General features: G+C 40.2%; 1 protein-coding gene across 2 annotated transcripts in view; it reads left to right on the forward strand.

The window, feature by feature from the left end:
* Window positions 1-19624, forward strand: part of VPS35L (VPS35 endosomal protein sorting factor like) — a 161085-nt gene that overhangs the window by 38620 nt on the left and 102841 nt on the right. For both annotated transcript variants that reach the window (XM_028509359.2, XM_036021406.1), the window contains 2 exons: window positions 5280-5408; window positions 11777-11861. In XM_028509359.2, coding sequence (XP_028365160.1) covers window positions 5280-5408; window positions 11777-11861 — 214 coding nt within the window. The remainder of the gene's footprint in view (window positions 1-5279; window positions 5409-11776; window positions 11862-19624) is intronic.

Genomic DNA, 19624 nt, shown 5'->3' on the forward strand with positions numbered 1-19624 from the left:
TGTGCCCATCAGTAAAAGTGGATCAAAAGCTGTGGTTCTTTTACATTATGGAATGTTACACGGTAGAAAGAAAGAAGGAAATTCTACCCTTGTGATAGCAGGGATGGAAATGGAGAGTATTATGCTTAGTGAAATAAGCCAGGCAGTAAAAGACAAATACCATATGATCTCACCTATAAGTGGAACCTAATCAAAATAACAACCGAATGAACAAAATAGAACCAGAAATATGGAAATAAAGAACAAACTAACATTGACCAGAGGTTAGGGTTGAAAGGAATAACATGGAAAAGAATGGGAAGGGGCAAGTGAGGGAACATGAATAGAGGACTCATTGGCATGGACAATGGAGGGGGAATAAACTATGGGAGTATGGGGGGATGATCCGAGGAAAGCAATGGTGAAAAATGCAGGAGAACTGAAATGGACAATTTAAAAAAAATGAAATAGCATCCAAATTGGAAAAGAGGAAATAAAGCTGTCATTATTTGTAGATGACATGATAATGTACATAGAAAACCAAATAGACTCGACCAGAAAACTACTTAAAGTAATAAGTGAATTTGGCAAAGTAACAGATACAAAGTCAATATTCTGACATTGAAGACATTTTTGTACACCAGCAACAAAATATGAGAAATAGAAACTAGGAAAAAAAATCCCATTTACTATAGCAACAAGAAAAATAAAGTACCTAGGAATAAACTTAACCAAGGAGGTAAAAGACATAGACTCAGAACTATGGGGCACTCATGAAAGAAATTAAGGAAGATACAAACAAATGGAAGTATATACTGTGTTCATGGATAGTGAGAAACATCATTAAAATGTCCATACTACCCACAGCAATGTATGGATTCAACATAATCCCTATTAAATACCAGTGACATATTTCACAGATATAGAATAACTATTTCAAAAATTTATGTGGAATAAATAACTACTGCAAATAATTGCAGCAATCTTGAGAAAGAAGAACAAAGTAGCAGGATCACAAGTATATGATATCAAACTATGCTACGAGGCCTGTGTGACCAAAACAATATGGTACTGGCATAAGAGCAGACATGTAGATCAATAGAACAGAAATAAACCGAAGTCTCTATGGTTAATTATTACTTGACAAAGGGGGCAGAAGCATAAAATTGAGTAAAAATAGCCTCTTTGGAGCTCCTGCCCTTTGCAACAGCATGGATGGAGCTGGAAAGCATTATGCTAAGCAAAATAAGCCAGGCAATGAAAGACAAATACCATATTATCTCACCTTTAACAGGAACCTAAACAACAAAACAAACAAACAAGCAAAATATAACCAAAGACACTGAAATAGAAGACAGGCTGACAGTGACCAGAGGGGAGAGAAGAGGGAATTTCAGGGGAGAATGGGAAGGGTTTACAGTAACAAATTTAAAGGACACATGGATAAAAACTGGAGGGGAGGGTGGTAATGGGAGGGAAGTAGGGAGGGATAGGTGGGCGGGCTGGAATGGGAGTAAAAGGCAGAAAACTGTACTTGAACAATGATTAAAATAAAATTAAAAACAAAAACAAACAAACAACACAGGACCCTAGTAGCCCTTTCTATACAAGGGCTTTCATGCAAACTGCATTTCATGGAGAAGCCAGTGTTGATTGGGAGAGACCTGGTTCTTCTTACACATGTGAAGAAGTACAGATCAGCAGATCTATTAGTGTGTAATCAGAGTTTATTAGTGACCTGTTCCCATGGAAGAAAACGAGCCTAGCTAGGATGGGTGGGTGAAAGGCATAGGTTCAGGGCAAAGCAAGGTGGCCAAAGTAAGGGCCGCTAAAAGCCAGGGTGGAAAGCCCCTAGGGTGGCCTGAGGCCAGGTGGCCAGAGAGTCAAGAGAATAAGTCCTTTGTTCTGAGGACTTACATAGTTGGCAGGATGGTAGTAAAAAAGTTATATATTTATTTAAAAAAAAAAAGCCTCTTCAACAAATGGTATTGGGAGATCTGGACAGCTACATGCAAAAAAAAAAAAAAAAAAAGAAAGAAACTCAATCACCAACTTACACCATACACAAAAATAAATTGAAGGTGAATAAAAGACTTAAATATAAGTTGCAACACTGTAAAAGTCCTAGAGGAGAACATAGGCAGGAAAAAAACAGGTATCCCATGCAGTAGTATTTTTGACCATACATTGTCCAGAGCAAGGGAATTAAAGAAAGAATAAACAAATGTGGCTACATCAAATGAACAGTCTTCTAAATGGCTAAAGAAAACATTATATGTCAAAATATATTTGTCAGCTATACCTTGGACAAGGGTTTGATGTCCAAAATGTATAAAGAACTCCTATGATTCAACACCAGGAAGATAAACCATCCAATTTAAAAAATGGGCAAGGGACCTGAACAGACATTTCTCCAAAAAAGAGTATTCAGAGGCACCATATGTGTATGAAAGGATGCTCAGCTTCACTAGCCATCAGCGAGTTGCAAATTAAAACTACAACGATAAACCACTTCACACTGTTCAGAATGGCCATCATGAACATTAACAAACAACAAGTGCTGGGGAGGTTGTGGAGAAAAAGGAACCCTAGTGCATTGTTAGTGGGAATGCAGGCTGGTGCTGCCACTGTTAAATACAATATGGAATTTCCTCAAAAAAACTAAAGATATAACTGCCTTTCGACACAGCTTTTCCACTGCTGGTATTATACCCTAAGAATCCTGAAACACCAGTTCAAAAGGACCTATCTACCCCTATGTTTACAGCAATATTATTTACAATAGCCAAGTGCTGCGAACAGCCAAAATGCCCATCAGTAAATGAGTGGATCAAAAGCTGTGGTACATTTACACAATGGAATACTATGCAGAAAGAAAGAAGTACCTTTGCCACAGCATTGATGGGCCTAGAGAGCATTATGCTAAGTGAAATAAACCACGCTGTAACAGACAACACTGTGTTATCTCACCTATAACTGGAACCTAATGAACAAAACAAACTAGCAAAAAAGAACCAGAAGCATGGAAACAAGGAAGAAACTGACAGGGGTCAGAGGGGAGGGTGGAGAGGGAGAAGGGAGGAAAGAAGGGGAAGGGCCTAGTTAAAGAACTAGTATAAATGACCCATGGATGTGGACAACATAGTGGGGACTGCCTTGTAGCAGAGTGTGAGTAGGGCAGGGGAGAGCAACAGGGAAAGATTGGGATAACTGTAATTGAACACCAACAAAAAAGAAAATATTGTACTTGAGTATGAGGACACATACACAGGCAAATGTCAGTTGAAATTTAATTATTTGATGACATAGAAACAAAGACTCTTTTACCCAATAAATAAAAATTAAAAAAAGAAAAACAAAAGAAAAGATTGTAGTTGTGTGGACTGAATGGGGATACTTTGAAATTCACAGAGGGCCATATCATGACAGTTGCATTGGTGTGCCCTGTGTCTTGCCTCTTGTTTCAGGGTCCTTCCAGCTCTAAAACCAGAGTAGTTGGGTCCTGAGCAGAATCTAATAGTCTGCTATCTTATTTCCAAATTCAGACTGGATACATTTAGAATTTGGCTGCCAGTGAGCCTCTGTTTGCATATCATCAGTCAACCTCAGCAGGTAGAAAGGGAATTACTGAGGGGTTTATCAACGTTCTTTAGTCTGTGAGTCTGTGGAAGTTACTTGAGTTGGTTTAAGTTGAAAATGGGGACTAAATTGAAGGGGAAAAGAGCGCTATCCTGAACCCAAGAGCACAATGGCCTGGACCCAGGGACTGAGGAACAAGCCAAAGAACCCAGCAGCTGGCCTTTCTTTTTCTTAGTTCCATATAGCCCTCTCATCACTGATTCTTTGTCTTATTTCTACATTTTCTTTTTCCTGCAGACTGGTTTCTTTGCTCACAACAGATATGGCTGCTCCAAGGCTTCTAAGCTAACAGTATATTAGGGTAAGGCTAAGTTACAGTGTGGTAGCAAATGAACCCCCATATATCAGTGGCTTAATTATAAGGTTTATTTCTTCCTCACGTTATTTATCCAGTGAAGCTGATAGACAAAACCATCTCATGGTACTGCCTTCTCAACAGATAGCTTCTGGGGTTGTCACAGCCAAGCTGATGAAAGGGTCACTTTTTACTACCTCAGGCCAAAGGGACATGTGTCCTTCTGCTCATGGCCTGTTTGCCCAAACTAGTCACGTGACTTCTCCTATTGCAAAGGGGTAGGGGAGCCCTGTTTCATAGTTCAAATGACTGGTTGGGATCAGTCCAAATTTTCTGAACCTTGTATTCTTTAGACAGAGTTCTTCACTTTGGTTTCCAGAGGACATTGATATAAAAAATAGGAAGTTCCTAATCTCCTTATGTGGATTAGAATGACCCTTACTCATGTGAGCTTAGAGCACCTCAAAAAAAAAAAAAAAAGCAAGAATGAATGAAGGAGTACATACTGTGGCTATGCTAAGTCTTCATACGTTATTTCATCCTTGTGGTGATCTAGCTGTCTCCTGCCACAGGTGTTTGCTGTGCTCTGTTTTTTGTCCTGAATTCTCTCTCCCTTAAGTAAGCATTAGGGGGTCTAGATCATATCGCCTTCCCCCTAATGCTTACTTAATACCTGTACACCACTGAGAGTTTGTCTCAAGCATCACTTCTCCCAGGAAACCATTCTTAACCACCAGTCTAGAGTCCTTGCCTATTAACATATTTCTTCCATTCTAAGACCAGCCTTTCCTCCAACATTTGAATATCCCTCAAATTGGGCCATACCTCTCTAAGTGGTACATATTAGTGATCAGCAAGTTTTTTTTTCTGCTTAGTGGTACGTGAAACAATTGTGCTTCTTACAGTGGGCATTTCAGGTTCAGCATTGTTTCCTTTCAAGCATTTATCTGTTTGTATTAATGTCCATTTTGTCCTATGTACTTTAAACTCCAGTAGTGCAGAAATAATGTCATTTTGCTTAATTTTGTATCTCAAGCATCTAGTATACAATGCTTGGCACACTATGGGTCCAGATAACTGTTTGTTATCCTGTTATCTCTGTTCTGATATGAGGCCCTGGGAAGAAAGCTCACCCAGAATCACGTGGTAGTAAGTGGCTGAGGTGAGAGTTGGCCTAGGTCAGACTTGCCTCTAAGACCAGTCTCTTAGTCACTGTTCTTTTCCCACCTTTGCAGAAAACTGGAAGAAACTGTTTGTTCACAAGACAAAACTATCAATCCTGGTGTGCATATGAAGAAAACTTAGAGAGCAAGTCTCAGCCAGTGTTTTCCTTTTGTGCTTACATTTTCCTGCTTTCTCCCCACAGGGATCCCAAAAGGAACTGTTGAATTTGACTCAACAGGATTATGTGAACCGCATAGAGGAGCTTAACCAGTCACTGAAGGATGCCTGGGCCTCGGATCAGAAAGTAAAGGCTCTAAAAATAGTCATTCAGGTCAGGTCTAGTGATTTTTTTTTTCTTTTTCTTCTTAGTTTCTCATGTAAAACTCCTTTGTGGATAATTAGGATTTTTATAGGCCTACTTTTCTCAACTTCTACTTTCACATACTTCCTATGAATGTGTTTTTATGAGATGGCTAATCCTACTGCCACCATGTGCAGCTGTACAGGTTGTGCACTGCACAATTCCAGTAAACTCACCCTAGATACAGTATTAATGGTGCCCTCTGGGTAGTTCATTGGCCTGTACGGCTACTGGAGCATTTGTGATTTGTACAGACTGGAGGTTGACAACTATATTTTGGGTTTCCTTGACCAGATTTTCTTTGTGTCTTTGGGACTAATGGTTGCGTGTCCCTGATATGTACATTTTTGGGTCATATTCTGCATAACTATGTGACAAAAAAAACATTTATGGTATTAGGAGAGTTACATTTGGTGAGTCCATTTTGTTCATGAATTTGTTGATCTGTGACAACTCTTAGATCTTAAGAAAAAGTTTGTAAGGAAAAGAGCTTATTCTGTTTCTTGACCCTTAAGATTATCCTGTCTTGGCAAACCATGCTGAGAAATACTCTAAAAAATAATGTATGCATTATGATTTTCACAGCACAGTTAATGGAGACTTTTTGAATAACCATTTTAGTTCAAAAGGACAAATCCCATTTTTGTTTAATGTCATGGCAATGTGACATTTATTTTCTCACTTTTTACTTTGGAGAGAGGGTTAGGAGAGCATGGGAGCCTTTGCAGTGGGTCCTTGAAATCTATTACGATGGGCACTTTATATGGCAGACGCTATTTTTTGAGTATTTCATGACCAAGCCCTTTAATCACTGTTAGTTTTCAAAGTAAATACCCATGAAGAAGGGTCTTCTCATCTGGATGCACATGATATGGGCTTGCTTGCTGAGGGGCTCAAGTGAGAAAATAATCTAACAGTTGCTTCTTCAGGATATTTTTATTGGCAACATCTCTACATAGAGTATTGCAATATAGAACTGTGACTTCTGAATTTTACAGCTGGAGGAGATTTGTGTCTTCTCAAAGAAAAGAACTGTGGACAAGTTTGATTAACTCCATACCTGGTTAATTGTAACTGTCTTGCTTTTAACACTTTAAAGACTACCTTCTTTATTTAATAATGATAGTCAAGTTGCAGAGTGTGTAGCAACGGGACCAGTTCACTTTATTTGCTCTGCAAGAAGGTTTCTGTTTTTGTAGCTTTATTGAGATATATTTTACATATCCTAAAATCCACCATTGTAAGTGTGCAATTCAGTGATTTTTAGTGAGTTTATAGAGTTATGCAACGATTACACAATCCACTGTTAGAACATTTTCATTACCCTCCCCTTCAGATTCCCTCAAGCATGTTTGCAGTTAAACCTTGCTGTCACTTCTGGTCCCAGAAGACCACTAATCTGCTTTTGATGCTCTAAACTTTCATTTTCTAGACATTTCATGTATGTGGGATCATTCAGTATGTAATCATTTACTTTTTCTTCTTTCCTTAGCATAATGTTTTTGAGATTTCTCCCTGTCATAGTGCCAGTACTTTATACCATTTTACTGCTGACTGGTATTCCAGTGTATGGATAACCACATTTTACTTATCCATTAATGAACTGATGGACATTTAGACTGTTTCCACTCTAACTCTTATAAGTAATGCTACTATGAATATTTGCATACAGGTCTTTGTGTGGACATGTGTTTTCATTTCTTTTGAGTAGATTCCTGGGAGAGGAATTGCTGAGCCACATGGTATGTTTATATTTAACTTTTTGAGAAATGGCCAACCTGCTTTCCAAAATAGCTGCACCACTTGTATTCCTGCCAGCACTGTGTGGATGTTTTAGCTCTTAAAATAGTTGTTCTCTATCTTTTTGATTATAGCCTCCTTGTGGTTTTGAAGTGGCATCTTATTGTGTTTTATGTTTTTAATCCTCACCCAAAGACATGTCTTTTTTTTTAATCTATACTTTTAAAAAAATATTTTATTTATTTATTTTTAGAGAGGAAAGGGAGGGAGAAAGAGAGAGAGAGAGAAACATCAATGTGCAGTTGCTGGGGGGCTGTGGCCTGCAACCCAGGCATGTGCCCTGACTGGGAATTGAACCTGTAATGCTTTGGTTTGCAGCCCACGCTCAATCCACTGAGCTGTGCCAGCCAGGAGGACATGTCTTCATTGATTTTAGAGAGAGAAAAGGTGGAGGAGACCATGGAGAGAGAAAGACAGACAGTAATGTCAGAGAGAAACATTAATCAGTTGTCTCCTGTATGTACCCTGTCTGGGGATCAAATCCACAACCTATGCATTTGCACTACCCTGGAATCAAACCCACAACCTCTGGTGCATGGATGATGCTCCAGCCCAGGGCTCATTGTGGTTTTAATTTGTAATTTCCCTGCTAACTAATGATGTTGAATATCTTTTCATGTGCTTATTGGCCATTTTTATATCTTCCTTTAATGAAATAGCTATTCAAGGCTTGCCCGTTTTTAAAATCAGGTTGTTTATCTTCTTTTTGAATAGTAATAATTCTTTATATATTCTTGATTCAAATTCTTTATCAAATAAATATATGCTCTAAAGGTATTTTTTGTTTAGTATGTGGCCTGTCTTTTGATTTTCATAGTGGTGCCTTTTGAAGTGTAGACATTTTTAATTTTAATGAAGTTCAGTTAATTAATTCTCTCTCTTTTGGCTCATAGCTGTGGAAGTTTTACAGTTTTAGTTCTTATGTCTAGGTCTGTGGTCCATTTTGAATTAATTTCTGTGTATGGAATAAGAACATAAATTTAATTTTTTGCATGTGGATGGCCAATTGTTTCAGCCACATTTGTTAGAAAGACTATCTTTCCCCTATTGAATTATCTTGACACCTTTGTCAAAAGTCAACTGACTGTAAACATAAGGGTTTATTTCTGGACTCTCAAGTGTGTTCCACAGATCTGTAAGTCTTTCCTTATGCCAGTAGCACATTGTCTTGAGTACTATAGTTTTATGGTAAGTTTTGAAACTGGGTAGTATAAGTCTTTTCACTTTGTTGTTTTTTCAAAGCTGTTTTGACTCTTCTTGGTGCTTTGCATTTCTATATGGTTTTTGGAATTGCTTGTCAATTTCTTTCCACCTCCCCAAACAAACAAACCTTCTGGGATTTTGATAGGGATTGATTGTGTTGACCCTATAGGTCAATTAGAGAGATTTGCCATCTTAACAATAGTGAGTCTACTGGTGTATGAATTATGTGTCATTTAAATTGTCGATGGGCATCTGGTTCTTGCTTTTTCTTTTTTCATTATTATGGATAGTGTTACGTGAACACTCTTGGACATGTCTGCTGGTTTTTCTCTGATGATGGTTCATACCTCAGAGTGGAGTTGCTTGGTGCAGGGTGTGTGCAATACCGTTATTTTCCAAAGTAGCTGTGTCAGCTGATATGCTTGCAGTAGCAGTGGCAGTATGTCTGTGCTATTCAGCATCCCCTCCACATTTGGTATGAGCAGACTTTCTGTCTTCATTTTTTTAAAATTGGGAGGTGATAAAATCCTATTTTATGGTGGTTTTAATTTGCTATTCCCTGATTATAATAATATTGATCATCTTTTCACATGTTTACTAATAACTGGGATTTCCTTTTCTGTAAAACAAATGCCTTTAGTCAATTCTATTTGCTCATTTTTTAATTATGTTATTTGTATTTTTTATATTGATATTTAGGATATTTTTTCATGTATTCTGGGTAGTAATTGTTCTCATCATTTAGTGTGGTTCCTCCATTTGCTTTGGTTAATCGATTTTTAAGAAATCCTGATAATTAGAAACTCCTAGTGTTCCTTTAGATTACAGTGTTGCTAATTGGAAACAAATGGAAAATACCTTTTTAATATTTTTCTAGCAATGTTAATAAATTTGATAGCAAGTATTTCAGGCAGAGTAATTTATTAGTACTTCAGGTAAAGTTTGTAACAGTGGTTCTCAGCCTCGGCAGGATGTTAGAATCAGGTGGGGGCTTTAAAATCTCCAGAGTCCACACTGATACCCAAAATTAGCTTTATCAGGGTCTCTGGGAGTGGGTCCCAGGCACCATTATTTTCAAAAGCTCCCCAGATGATTCCAAACACTGGCTTGTAGAATGCTTAGTCCATTCAGAGTCTGCTGCACATTGTGGATGTCCTGTGAAGTGGATGTCCTAGAGCTCTTGTTAAAAATACTGATTTCCTGGTGCCTCCCTGGAGGATTTGAAAAGTAGGTTTAGCATGGAGCAGAGAATCTGTATTTTTAATACATACCCTGGGGTTCTGAAGCTGCACCAAAGCTTTAAAATCTTGAGGAATCTTCAAAATTGTGATTTAAAAGGTAACTTCAATTTATAACATTATTATGACTTCAACTTTGGATTTTAAAAAAGCTCTGCTTCCTGTTATCTTTTATAAAATACGTTCTGTGACACCAGGTTAGGAGACAAATCAATGCATAAATGTTGGGAAGCCCCAGCTGTGTTTAATTTGAAATCTTTTGTTTGAATTATCTTTCTCTCACCTCCCGAGTGGGCACCAATTTATCTGTGTGGCCTCTGGGTAAGAGCTTGGGAGATTTGACATCCCTAGGAACCAAGAGTTGTGTATTACAAGCATTCTCTAAGACTCAGCGTTGTTTGCATTTTCCAAGCCCTGAAATTTCATGGGGTAATTGTTTAAGTTGGATTGGAGCACTCACAAAGGACATAGAGAAAACACAAAGCAGGGCATCAGAAAATAGAGTTCTGCAAATGCCATGTTTGGTGTCAACACCATTGTTTTAACAGCTTATTTTTCCTTCCACCCCCTGCCCCAAATAATATTTGGTCTGTAAGAGGATGTTTTACAAATTAGACATGTTACTTTTAAGCATGTTGTGCTGGGAGAAACTCGATGATGTAACAATACTGGGTAACAAAGTGAGAACAGATGACAGCTTCTTTTTTTTTAAAGTTTTATTTATTTATTTTTAGACAGAGGGGAAGAGTGGGAGAAAGAAAGGGAGAGAAACATCAGTGTGTGGTTGCCTCTTGAGCGCCCCCTACTGGGGACCTGGCCTAAAACCCAGGCATGTGCCCTGTCTGGGAATTGAACCAGTGACCCTTTGGTTAGCAGTCTGGCACTCAGTCCACTGAGACACATCAGGCAGGGCATGATAGTCTGCTTCTTGATAGGGTGAACATGTAATCATTCTCTGCAGGTTGGAAATGCATATTAAATGCCCAAATATTTTTAAGTGACATTTTTCTCTCTGAGGGTCAACCATTGGAATAATAAAATAGGGCAAGGTTCTTTAGTTCTTTATGCTGACTTTTTAATTTGTAAATACTTTGGGGCATTAAATTTAGTTCTTTAAAGTAGAAATCATTTTTCTTTTTTGTTTTGTTTCTGATTATAAATGATGGCTTTTGTTTAATTTTTTATTTTTAGAGAGAGGGGAAGGGAGAAAGAAGGGGAGAGAAACATGGACATATGAGAGATACAGTTGCCTTTTGCGTGCCTCCAGCTGGGGACCTGGCCTGGAACCCAGGCATGTACCCTGACCAGGAATCGAACCTGTGACCTTTTGGTTCTCAGGCCAGTGCTCAGTCCACTGAGCCACATCAGCCAGGGCATAAGTGATGACTTAATCTCAAGGATTTAAGGCCAAGTTGTGTGACTGCAGTTTTCTATTAAGAGTCCTGAACATGTCAGTGCTCCCCTAGCTTGAGTGATAGCTTGTAGATTGAACAAGTCCCTGTGGAACTCAGATACTTGCAGTTTTGAAGACCATAGTCCAGAGAAATGTGAACTCGCTGAAGCCTGTCATGTTTCTTTTAGAGGGATATTTGGGAGTGAGTGTAAATGGTAGATGCTAGTTTTAAGAAATCCTGGAAATTTACTTATGGGGTCATTTCACAGAAAAGAATGATTAAGAATTGAGACCATCCTGAAATAAACCAGAGGTAGCCATGTTGAAAAGCAGCTGGAACAAAGATGGGAATCATCTGCAAAGGCATTTATGGGAAGTCATTGACTTCCTTTGCTGACCTCGAGTGCTGACCCTAGTTTGGTATATGAGCAGAGGCCCTTTTGGATGAGATCTCTCAGTCCTTTGGTGTTCCTGGAGGAAGGTGGTAGTGTCTTTCCTTAAGAGGCTCTGTTGTGAGTAGAGTCTCACTGTCATTGTCAAAAACACAGTGGTTTTGCTTATCATTGTATTTCCAATGTCTAGCAAGGGCTTGAAATGTGGTAAGCACCTGCACGTGTTTGTAGAAATTGTTAATTTTCCAGGCCTAGAGTGTTCTAACCAAGTGAGACAACAGAATGAATATTCTTTCCTCTTCTCTTTTTTAGTGTTCAAAGCTTCTTTCAGACACAAGTGTTATTCAGTTCTACCCAAGCAAATTTGTCCTCATCACTGACATACTTGATACATTTGGTAAGTACTAAGTACTAGTCATATTCATTTTAGATCTAGGAAATAGATTTTTTTTTTTTGCCGGAAGTTGGGTGGTAGAGCTGCTTTAAATTGGGCTCTGTTGTGGTTTAAGTATAGGCAAATCATAAAGGAGACACCCCCCAAACTCTTGCTATTTAACAAGGGTACTGTTATCAAAACAATTTTAAATTATGTGTTTTCTAACTTTCTGATAGGCTACTAAAGAAAGTGAGGGAAATGAGCATGCAGCCTGTTTGGACGAGCGGCAGTCCATCGCTCATCTAGACAGTCATGGCATCTGGAACTCACTTTGTTGGAACTGAACTCGGAATTTCTTCCTAGTCTTTTCTCGGTCCTCAGTGGGTTTCTGTCTGGGGAAATCTGAGAGTCTTCTCCCCTGTGCCCCACATCCAGTCTTAAGTTCTTCAATTCAGCTTCCTAAATCTCCCCAGTATTCCATTTTTTCTGTCTTCAGAGAAAATCCTTAGTCCAGGCCATAATTCTCTCATACCTGGATGATGGCTATAGCTCTTATGAGCTTTTCTCACATTATTGTGGCTGTTCCTTGTCCCATGTGCCACCCCTCAGGAAGAATGATTTGTGGGAGGCCAGCAGAGAGGTCTGAACTAAAAAGAATACCTGAACCCTCTCTGCAGAAACAGGAGACCTATGTGCTTCTTGGCAATGGTTAGTGTTCAGAGCATCATGTCATTAGCAGTTTTCCCAATCCATACAGCCTTTTAGGTGATACATGATGTTGAGCAATGAGGTGCCCCATAACAACTAGCAAACAGTTGCCTTCTGAGAGCTGAATACATACATAGTCAGAACAGAGACATTCACTGCCTTATCTAGGAAGGACCAGTGGGCTCCTAGCCCTGCAAGTCTTGTTTATAACTCATCAAAAGATCTAATGAGTCAGAAAACAAATGTCAGTGAGACCCATTTAGTTTTATACCAGACAAGGGACCTGAATGTATTAGTTATAACAAGTGATAGAGAACCTGACTTATACTAATCTTGGCAAAAGATGGTATTTATTGGCTCAGTTTGAAAAATCCAGGGGTAGTTTCTAGTTTCAGGTACAGGTGATTTAGAAACTCAAACACTGTCTTCAGGATCGTGATGTTTTCTAATACTTTTCCTTGAGTTGGCTTCATTCTCAAACTCTACAAGATGCCCTCACTTCTATTAACTTCTAGTAGTCCTAGGACAAGGAAAGAACTTTATTTTTCTAAGCAAATAGAGTCCAACAAAATTCCAACAATTCCAAGCAAATAAAATTCCAACAAAAGTCCCAGAATTCCATCTCATTGACTTGCATTTGATCACATGCCAGCTCCTGAGCAGTTCGTGTTATCTGGGGAATGAAATGAGCAGATTATTCAAGCCTGGATTAGGCTGTTGTATAAAGAAAGGGGAATGGAAGCTAACTGGCCTAAAAGAAGTGATGCCCCAGCTCAAAAGTAGGATACCTCAGGTTCAAATGACCCAGAGAGGCAGTGTTAGGCACTGCTGGGCACTGAGGGTGTCTCAGAAAATGAAACAAAAATCCCTTCCTCTTTGGGCTTATGTGCCAGTAAAAGAGGGATTATAGAACAAGTAAGTAAACCCAGCTGTATAGTAGATGACAGTCAGTGCTGTGGAGTAAAAAAAATGAGAATAGGGTTAGGGGAATGAGGGAACGGGCAAGGGATGGGAAGGCTATACTTTTAAGTAGGGTGGTTGGAAAAGGCCTCACTAAAAAAAAAATGATATGTGGGTAAATAGTTGAAGGAGGGGAGAGAGGACCCACATGTTTTATGGGGGTAGGAGTGCAGTGCCAGGTTATGCGAAGGAACAGCTGGTATAAAGATCCTGGGGTGGGAGCATGACTGGCAGTTTTGAAGAGCTGAGAGGCCAGGCTATCTTAAGTAAGGTGAGCAACAAGGAAGGGCAGGAGCTAACATGGTAAGAGATCCAGGTGGGCCTTGGAGGCCATTGGAAGGACTTGAGCTTTGAACTTAAGGACATGAGGAGCTACAGGAATGTTAAACAGAGCAGGGGTGCCATCCGCTTTGAGTTCTGTTGATCTCCCTCTGGCTGCTATGTTGAGACTAGACTATAGAGCAAGGGATGGGGAGCCCAATGATGAGGCCATTGTAGCACTTCAGCTAGAAAATGAAGGTGGTGTGGACCCAGCACAGTGGTGGAAATGGGGGTAATGACCCAGAAAGTATGGGTACACTAGGCTCTCCCAATAAATATCAAGTCATACACTCCTTTGGTCTCCACTTGTCTTCATACACAGTTGTCTTCACAGGATGACCACAGGGTGAGGGTATTAGCCAGGGAGACAAGTTGGTGGCTATGTCTGGTCTTCCTGACAGTTCTACTTCTCATGGTGAATTAACACATTGGCCTTCTGGTTCCCCTTACTGGCCTCCTCAACTTTCTTTTGCATGAGTCAGCATCCTTGTTAGATAAGCTGAGGGATGCCAGTGAGATCCAGTTTCTAACTGGTGAGCTTGGCCAGATCCAAACATTGAACTTGTGAGAATTTTGGGCTGCCATCCTGCCAGCCTCTCTTGGCGGACTCCAGTCCCAAACCTCAACAAGCCAGATGTAGTGCAGATGCCTGCTGTCATAGGTGGACTAGAAGTTGATAGGACTGGTGGAGATAAACCCTCAACAAATAATGTCCTTTGGCCTGACTCATTTTTTTAGGTGCTTTAGAAATTCTAAGTCACATTGTCTTCACAACATCCTTGTGAGGTAAGGTCTGGATTACCCCATCTCAACAGGTAAAGAATCTGAGGCACAGAGAAATAGGTAGCCCTATTACAAGGGAAGTAAGTTCTCTTTGCAGTCAAATCACCCGTTTTATTTTTGTTGTACTTGGCTCATGAGGAAATTTTGCTCTCTGTGAAAATTACAAATGCTAATTTCACCTCTGGAAATTCATCCCAGTGTATAGCAACAGAAGACTGGAAATACCTAGGTGTCCATCAATAGGGGATATCTGTACATTGGAGAAATAGGAAGCCTCTAAGACTGAGGGTATTTTAAGTTGGAAAGATCTCTAGGCTGTATCATCAGAATGAAAACATTAAGATGCAGAACAACTATAGAGAATGTTCTATTTTTGTGCATATTCCCTTGTATTTGTCTAAAGAAGTACCAGAAGTACACCCAAGAAATAAATAAAAGTGGGACCCCTTAGAGGGTGGTGGGAGCAGTGAGTGGGAGTGGGACAGGCTGAGAGAGAAACTTTGGTCAACACCGTCCGCTGCCTTTGGGAATTTTGAACCATGCGAATGTTTTCCCCCATTTGAAATAGAACATTCAAACAAGTATCTGTCTTCAGCACTTTTTTCTTCTACTACTCCCCTTCCAATGACATTCCCAGTGGTGCTTGATGTCTGGATCTGTGGTGAATGTTATTTTCTCAGGATGGTGGGGGCAGCCTGAGCTTGCAGGTGCTCAAGGAGACTCCATTTTGCTTTGGGGCTACTGAGCTGTTTTTGCCTTTTAAAAAAAATGGGTGGACTCTGCCTTGTTTGGATGGGACTCAGAGTGCTGAGGTCCATCTCATGCATCTGCTCCCCAAGGAGGGGTGCTTGACAATACAGGGGTGTTCTATGGTGGTGGACAGGACTAGTTGGGGCTGGAGAATTGTGCTAGGTGGGGATATGGGACATAGCCCAGGCATCTGCAGTATGAAGGCACAAGGAGGGCTCTCACTGGGATTTCATAGAGGCCCTGAACACAGAGCTGGGCTTGAATCTTACTGCATTTCTTGCCTTGTCTCCAAAGGTAAGCCTTGGTTTTCTTCCCTACAAAATGGGCATGATACACCCCCTGCCTCGTGGGTTTTCTGGAGAAAATTAGATGAGAGAATGCACATAATGTTTTCTTCTTGCAATTGCTTGCTGTCAGGATCAGTGTAAACAACTTTGAACAGTGCTTAACACAAAGTAAGTGCTCAGAAAATATTAGCTAGTATTGTTGTCATTATTTAGGTATTTTAGGGTTTTTGGTTTATTAGAAAATGGACCAAGAAAGGAAATAAATCTAGGATTGGGTATTATTTCTCAAAGTAGTTGACCACTGGCTTAATAAAAGAAAAAAAATTCATCAAAATTGTTTGGCCAAAGTGATTTTACTGTTAAAATCCCTGGAGTATGATGATTAAATATAAAAATTGTGGTCTTAGAGAGGTAGCAAGCTTTTTTGTGAAGGAAGAAAAGGCATTCCATACCCTTAAGACTGGTCTGTGTGCCCTAGGAGGTGAACATTTAGGCAGCTGCCCACTATAGCTCACTGTGATGTCCCAAGGTAAAATAGGCAGTCCCGGTGCCTGGTTCTTAGGTTGTCACAGAGGCAGCCTCTTACTGCACCAGAAGAGGCTACCATGGAGAGCCCATGACCACAGGTAACCAAATACTTCTTGCCAGGAGGACAAAGGCAGGTTCATTTTGAGACCTGGAGGTGTGTTCTCCTGAGGCTTCCTGGAATGTCTAAAATGAAGCAGTGGTTTGGAACAGTGGCTCTCATGCTTGGCAGCATAGCTGTGGAGCCTTAATAACATTCCCAATCACTAATTTTTGTACCCCAGACCATAATATCAGATCTTCTGAGGATGGACATAGGCATCAAGCATATTTTCAGGTGCCCCAGGTATTCTGAATGTTCAGCCAAGTTTGAGAACCACCTGCTTTAGAAGGAAAAGAAGGCTTGTTGATATTTTTAAAGATTGTTTATATCCAAGGTAAGTTTAAAATTAAAAATGGGACTTCTGGCCAAGATGGAGGCGTAGATAGATCCACTTTGCCTCTTTGTACAACCAAAAGGAGGTAACACATTTAATAACAAAAATGACCAGAACTTCCAGAAAATCAAACTGTATGGAAGTCTGACCCAACCAAGGAGTTTAAAGAAGAAACAGTTACCCAGACTCGTAGGAGGTGCGGAGATGGGCGACTGGGTGGAAGAGGAGATGTGGCCAAATGGTGGCTGGAGTGACAGGGCAAGTGAAGCGGGTGGCTGGTGGACTAGTAAGGCAGCAGCTGGCAGAGGGGGTGGTCCCACAGTTGTGTGCAGATAAACCAACAGGAACAACTGGGTAGTGAGACAGACCTGTGCAACCCAGGGTTCCAGCCCTGGGAAGTAAAGCTTCAAAACTTCTGGCAGTAAAAATCTGTGGGGTTGCAGTGGGAGGTGAAAACTCCCAGCCTCGCAAGAGAGTTCGTTGCAGAGGCCCACAGGACCCTAGAACATATATACACGAACTCACTCCACCCATGAATCAGCACCAAAAGAGCCAAATTTGGCCTGTGTGTTAGCAGGAGAAGTGATGAAAGGCAGGCAGAGCCGAGCAAGTGGCATTGTTCCCTCTCATACCCCTGCCCCACATACAGTATCGCAACACAGCTACATGGGTTGCCTCACCCTAATGATTATGCAAGGCTCCGCCTCTTACTATGTAAAAGGTACACAGAGATCAAAAAAAAAATATGACCCAAATGAATGTACTGATCAAAGCTCCAAAAGTAGAACTCAACCATAAAGAGATAGCCAGTGTATCAGATGCAGGGTTCAAAACACTGGTAATCCAAACGTTAACGGAAATGGTTGAGTATGGTTGCAAAATAGAGGAAGAAGTGAAGGCTCTGCAAAGTGAAATAAAGGGAAATGTATGGGGAACCGACAGTGACTGGAAGGAAACCAGGACTCTAATCAACGATTTGGAGTAGAGGGAAGAAACAAACATTCAACTAGAACGGAATGAGGAAACAAGAATTCAAAAAAATGAGGAGAGGCTCAGGAATCTCCAGGACATCTTTATACATTCCAACATCTGAATCAGGGGGGTGACAGAAGGAGACGAGGAAGACCAAGAAATCAAACACTTACTTGAAAAAATAATGAAGGAGAACTTCCCCAATCTGGCAAAGGAAATAGACTCTCAGGAAGCCCAGGAAGCTCCTAGAGTCCCAAAGAAGTTAGACCCAAGGATGAACACTGACCAAGGCACATCATAATTAAGTCACCCAAGATTAAAGATAAGGAGAGTATCTTAAAAGCAGCAAGAGAAAAGGGGACAGTTACCTACAAAGTAGTTCCCATTAGATTATCAGCTGATTTCTGCAAAGAAGTCTTGCAGACAAGAAGGGGCTGAAAAGAAATATTCAAAGTCATGAAAGGCAAGGACCTACATCCAAGATTGCTCTATCCAGCAAAGCTATCTTTTAGAATGGAAGGGCAGATGAAGTGCTTTCCAGATAAGATCAAGTTAGAGGAGTTCATCATCACCAAGCCCTTATTATATGAAATGTTAAAGGAATGTAAGAAAAAGAAGATGAGACAAAATATGAACAGTAAAATGACAACAAACTCACAACTATCAACAGCTGAACCAAAAACAAAAACAAACTAAGCAAACAACTAGAACAGGAACAGAATCACAGAAATGTAGATCACATGAGGGGTTATCAGTGGATAGGGCGATGGGGGAGAGTGGAGGAATAGGTACAGGGAATAAGAAGCATAAAAGGTAGGTACACAATAAATGGGGAAATTAAGAGTAATATGGGAAATGGAGAAGCCAAAGAACTTATATGCACGACCCACCATGGACATGAACTAAGTGTGTGGGGTGGGGGAGATTCTAATGACAGTAGGGATGTAGGGTGGAGGAGAATAAAGGGGAGAAAAAATGGGACAGCTGTAATTGCATAATCAAGAAAATATATGGCCCTGGCTGGTGTTTCTCAGTGGATTGAGCGCGGGTTTGTGAACCAAAGGGTTGCCAGTTCAATTCTCTGTCAGGGCACATGCCTGGGTTGCAGGGCAGGGCTCCAGTATGGGGGGGGGCATGTGAGAGGCAACTGCACATTGATAATTCTCTCCCTGTCTTTCTCCTTTCCTTCCCCTCTCCCTAAAAATAAATAAAATCTTTAAAACAATTAAACAATGCAAATAAAAAATATATATTAAAAATTTAAAAATGATCCCTGCCTGAATCACTGGTTCTCAAACTTGAGTGTATATAAAAATTTCTTAGCCAGGTTACTCGAAATGCATATTCCTAGTCTTCACCTCCTAAAATACTGTTTTTCGCATGCTCTGAGCTGGTCCCCAGGAATGTGCGTTTTCAGCAAGTGTCTTTAGGTTAATGTAGTGTAAGTAGTCTACACTGGACAAAGAACCTAGATGGCTCCTCTTGACTGGCTTCTTGACCATAATATATTACTGGTGATTACTTGATGATTTCATTTTATCTCCTGTTCTTGGACCAAAAATACTCCTTACAGCTTTCCTGGCTCTTTTTCTATGTATGGATAAGGTACGTGGTTCTTTACTGCCTTGAATGATGGAGTTATGAGAGAATAAAGAAACACATGGCACAGGGAAATACTTTTGATGTTAAAAGTGATTTGGGAGGGTCAAGGAAATGAATAGAACTGTAAATTTTATCCCTTGAATATTGATGGCATTTTCTAAATACTATGCATGGAATACAAAAAGCTTTTTGTGCTAGGTTAGGGATTGGTCTATAGACCAAGTCCAGACTACCCCCTTGTTTTTGTAAATAAAGTTTTATTGGAACACAAGCACATCCATTTATATACATACTGTCTTTAGTGGCTTTTGAGCCATTATAGCAGAATTGAGTGTTTGCAACTGTATACCAGGCAGCAGTTTGGGTACTGGGAATATGTCAGTGTACATAACTGCTTCTGGGCATCAGTCCAATCACATAAATGAGTGAAGCAGGCTGG

The sequence above is a fragment of the Phyllostomus discolor genome, chromosome 3 (genome assembly GCF_004126475.2).
Source record: "Phyllostomus discolor isolate MPI-MPIP mPhyDis1 chromosome 3, mPhyDis1.pri.v3, whole genome shotgun sequence".
Lineage (NCBI taxonomy): Eukaryota > Metazoa > Chordata > Mammalia > Chiroptera > Phyllostomidae > Phyllostomus > Phyllostomus discolor.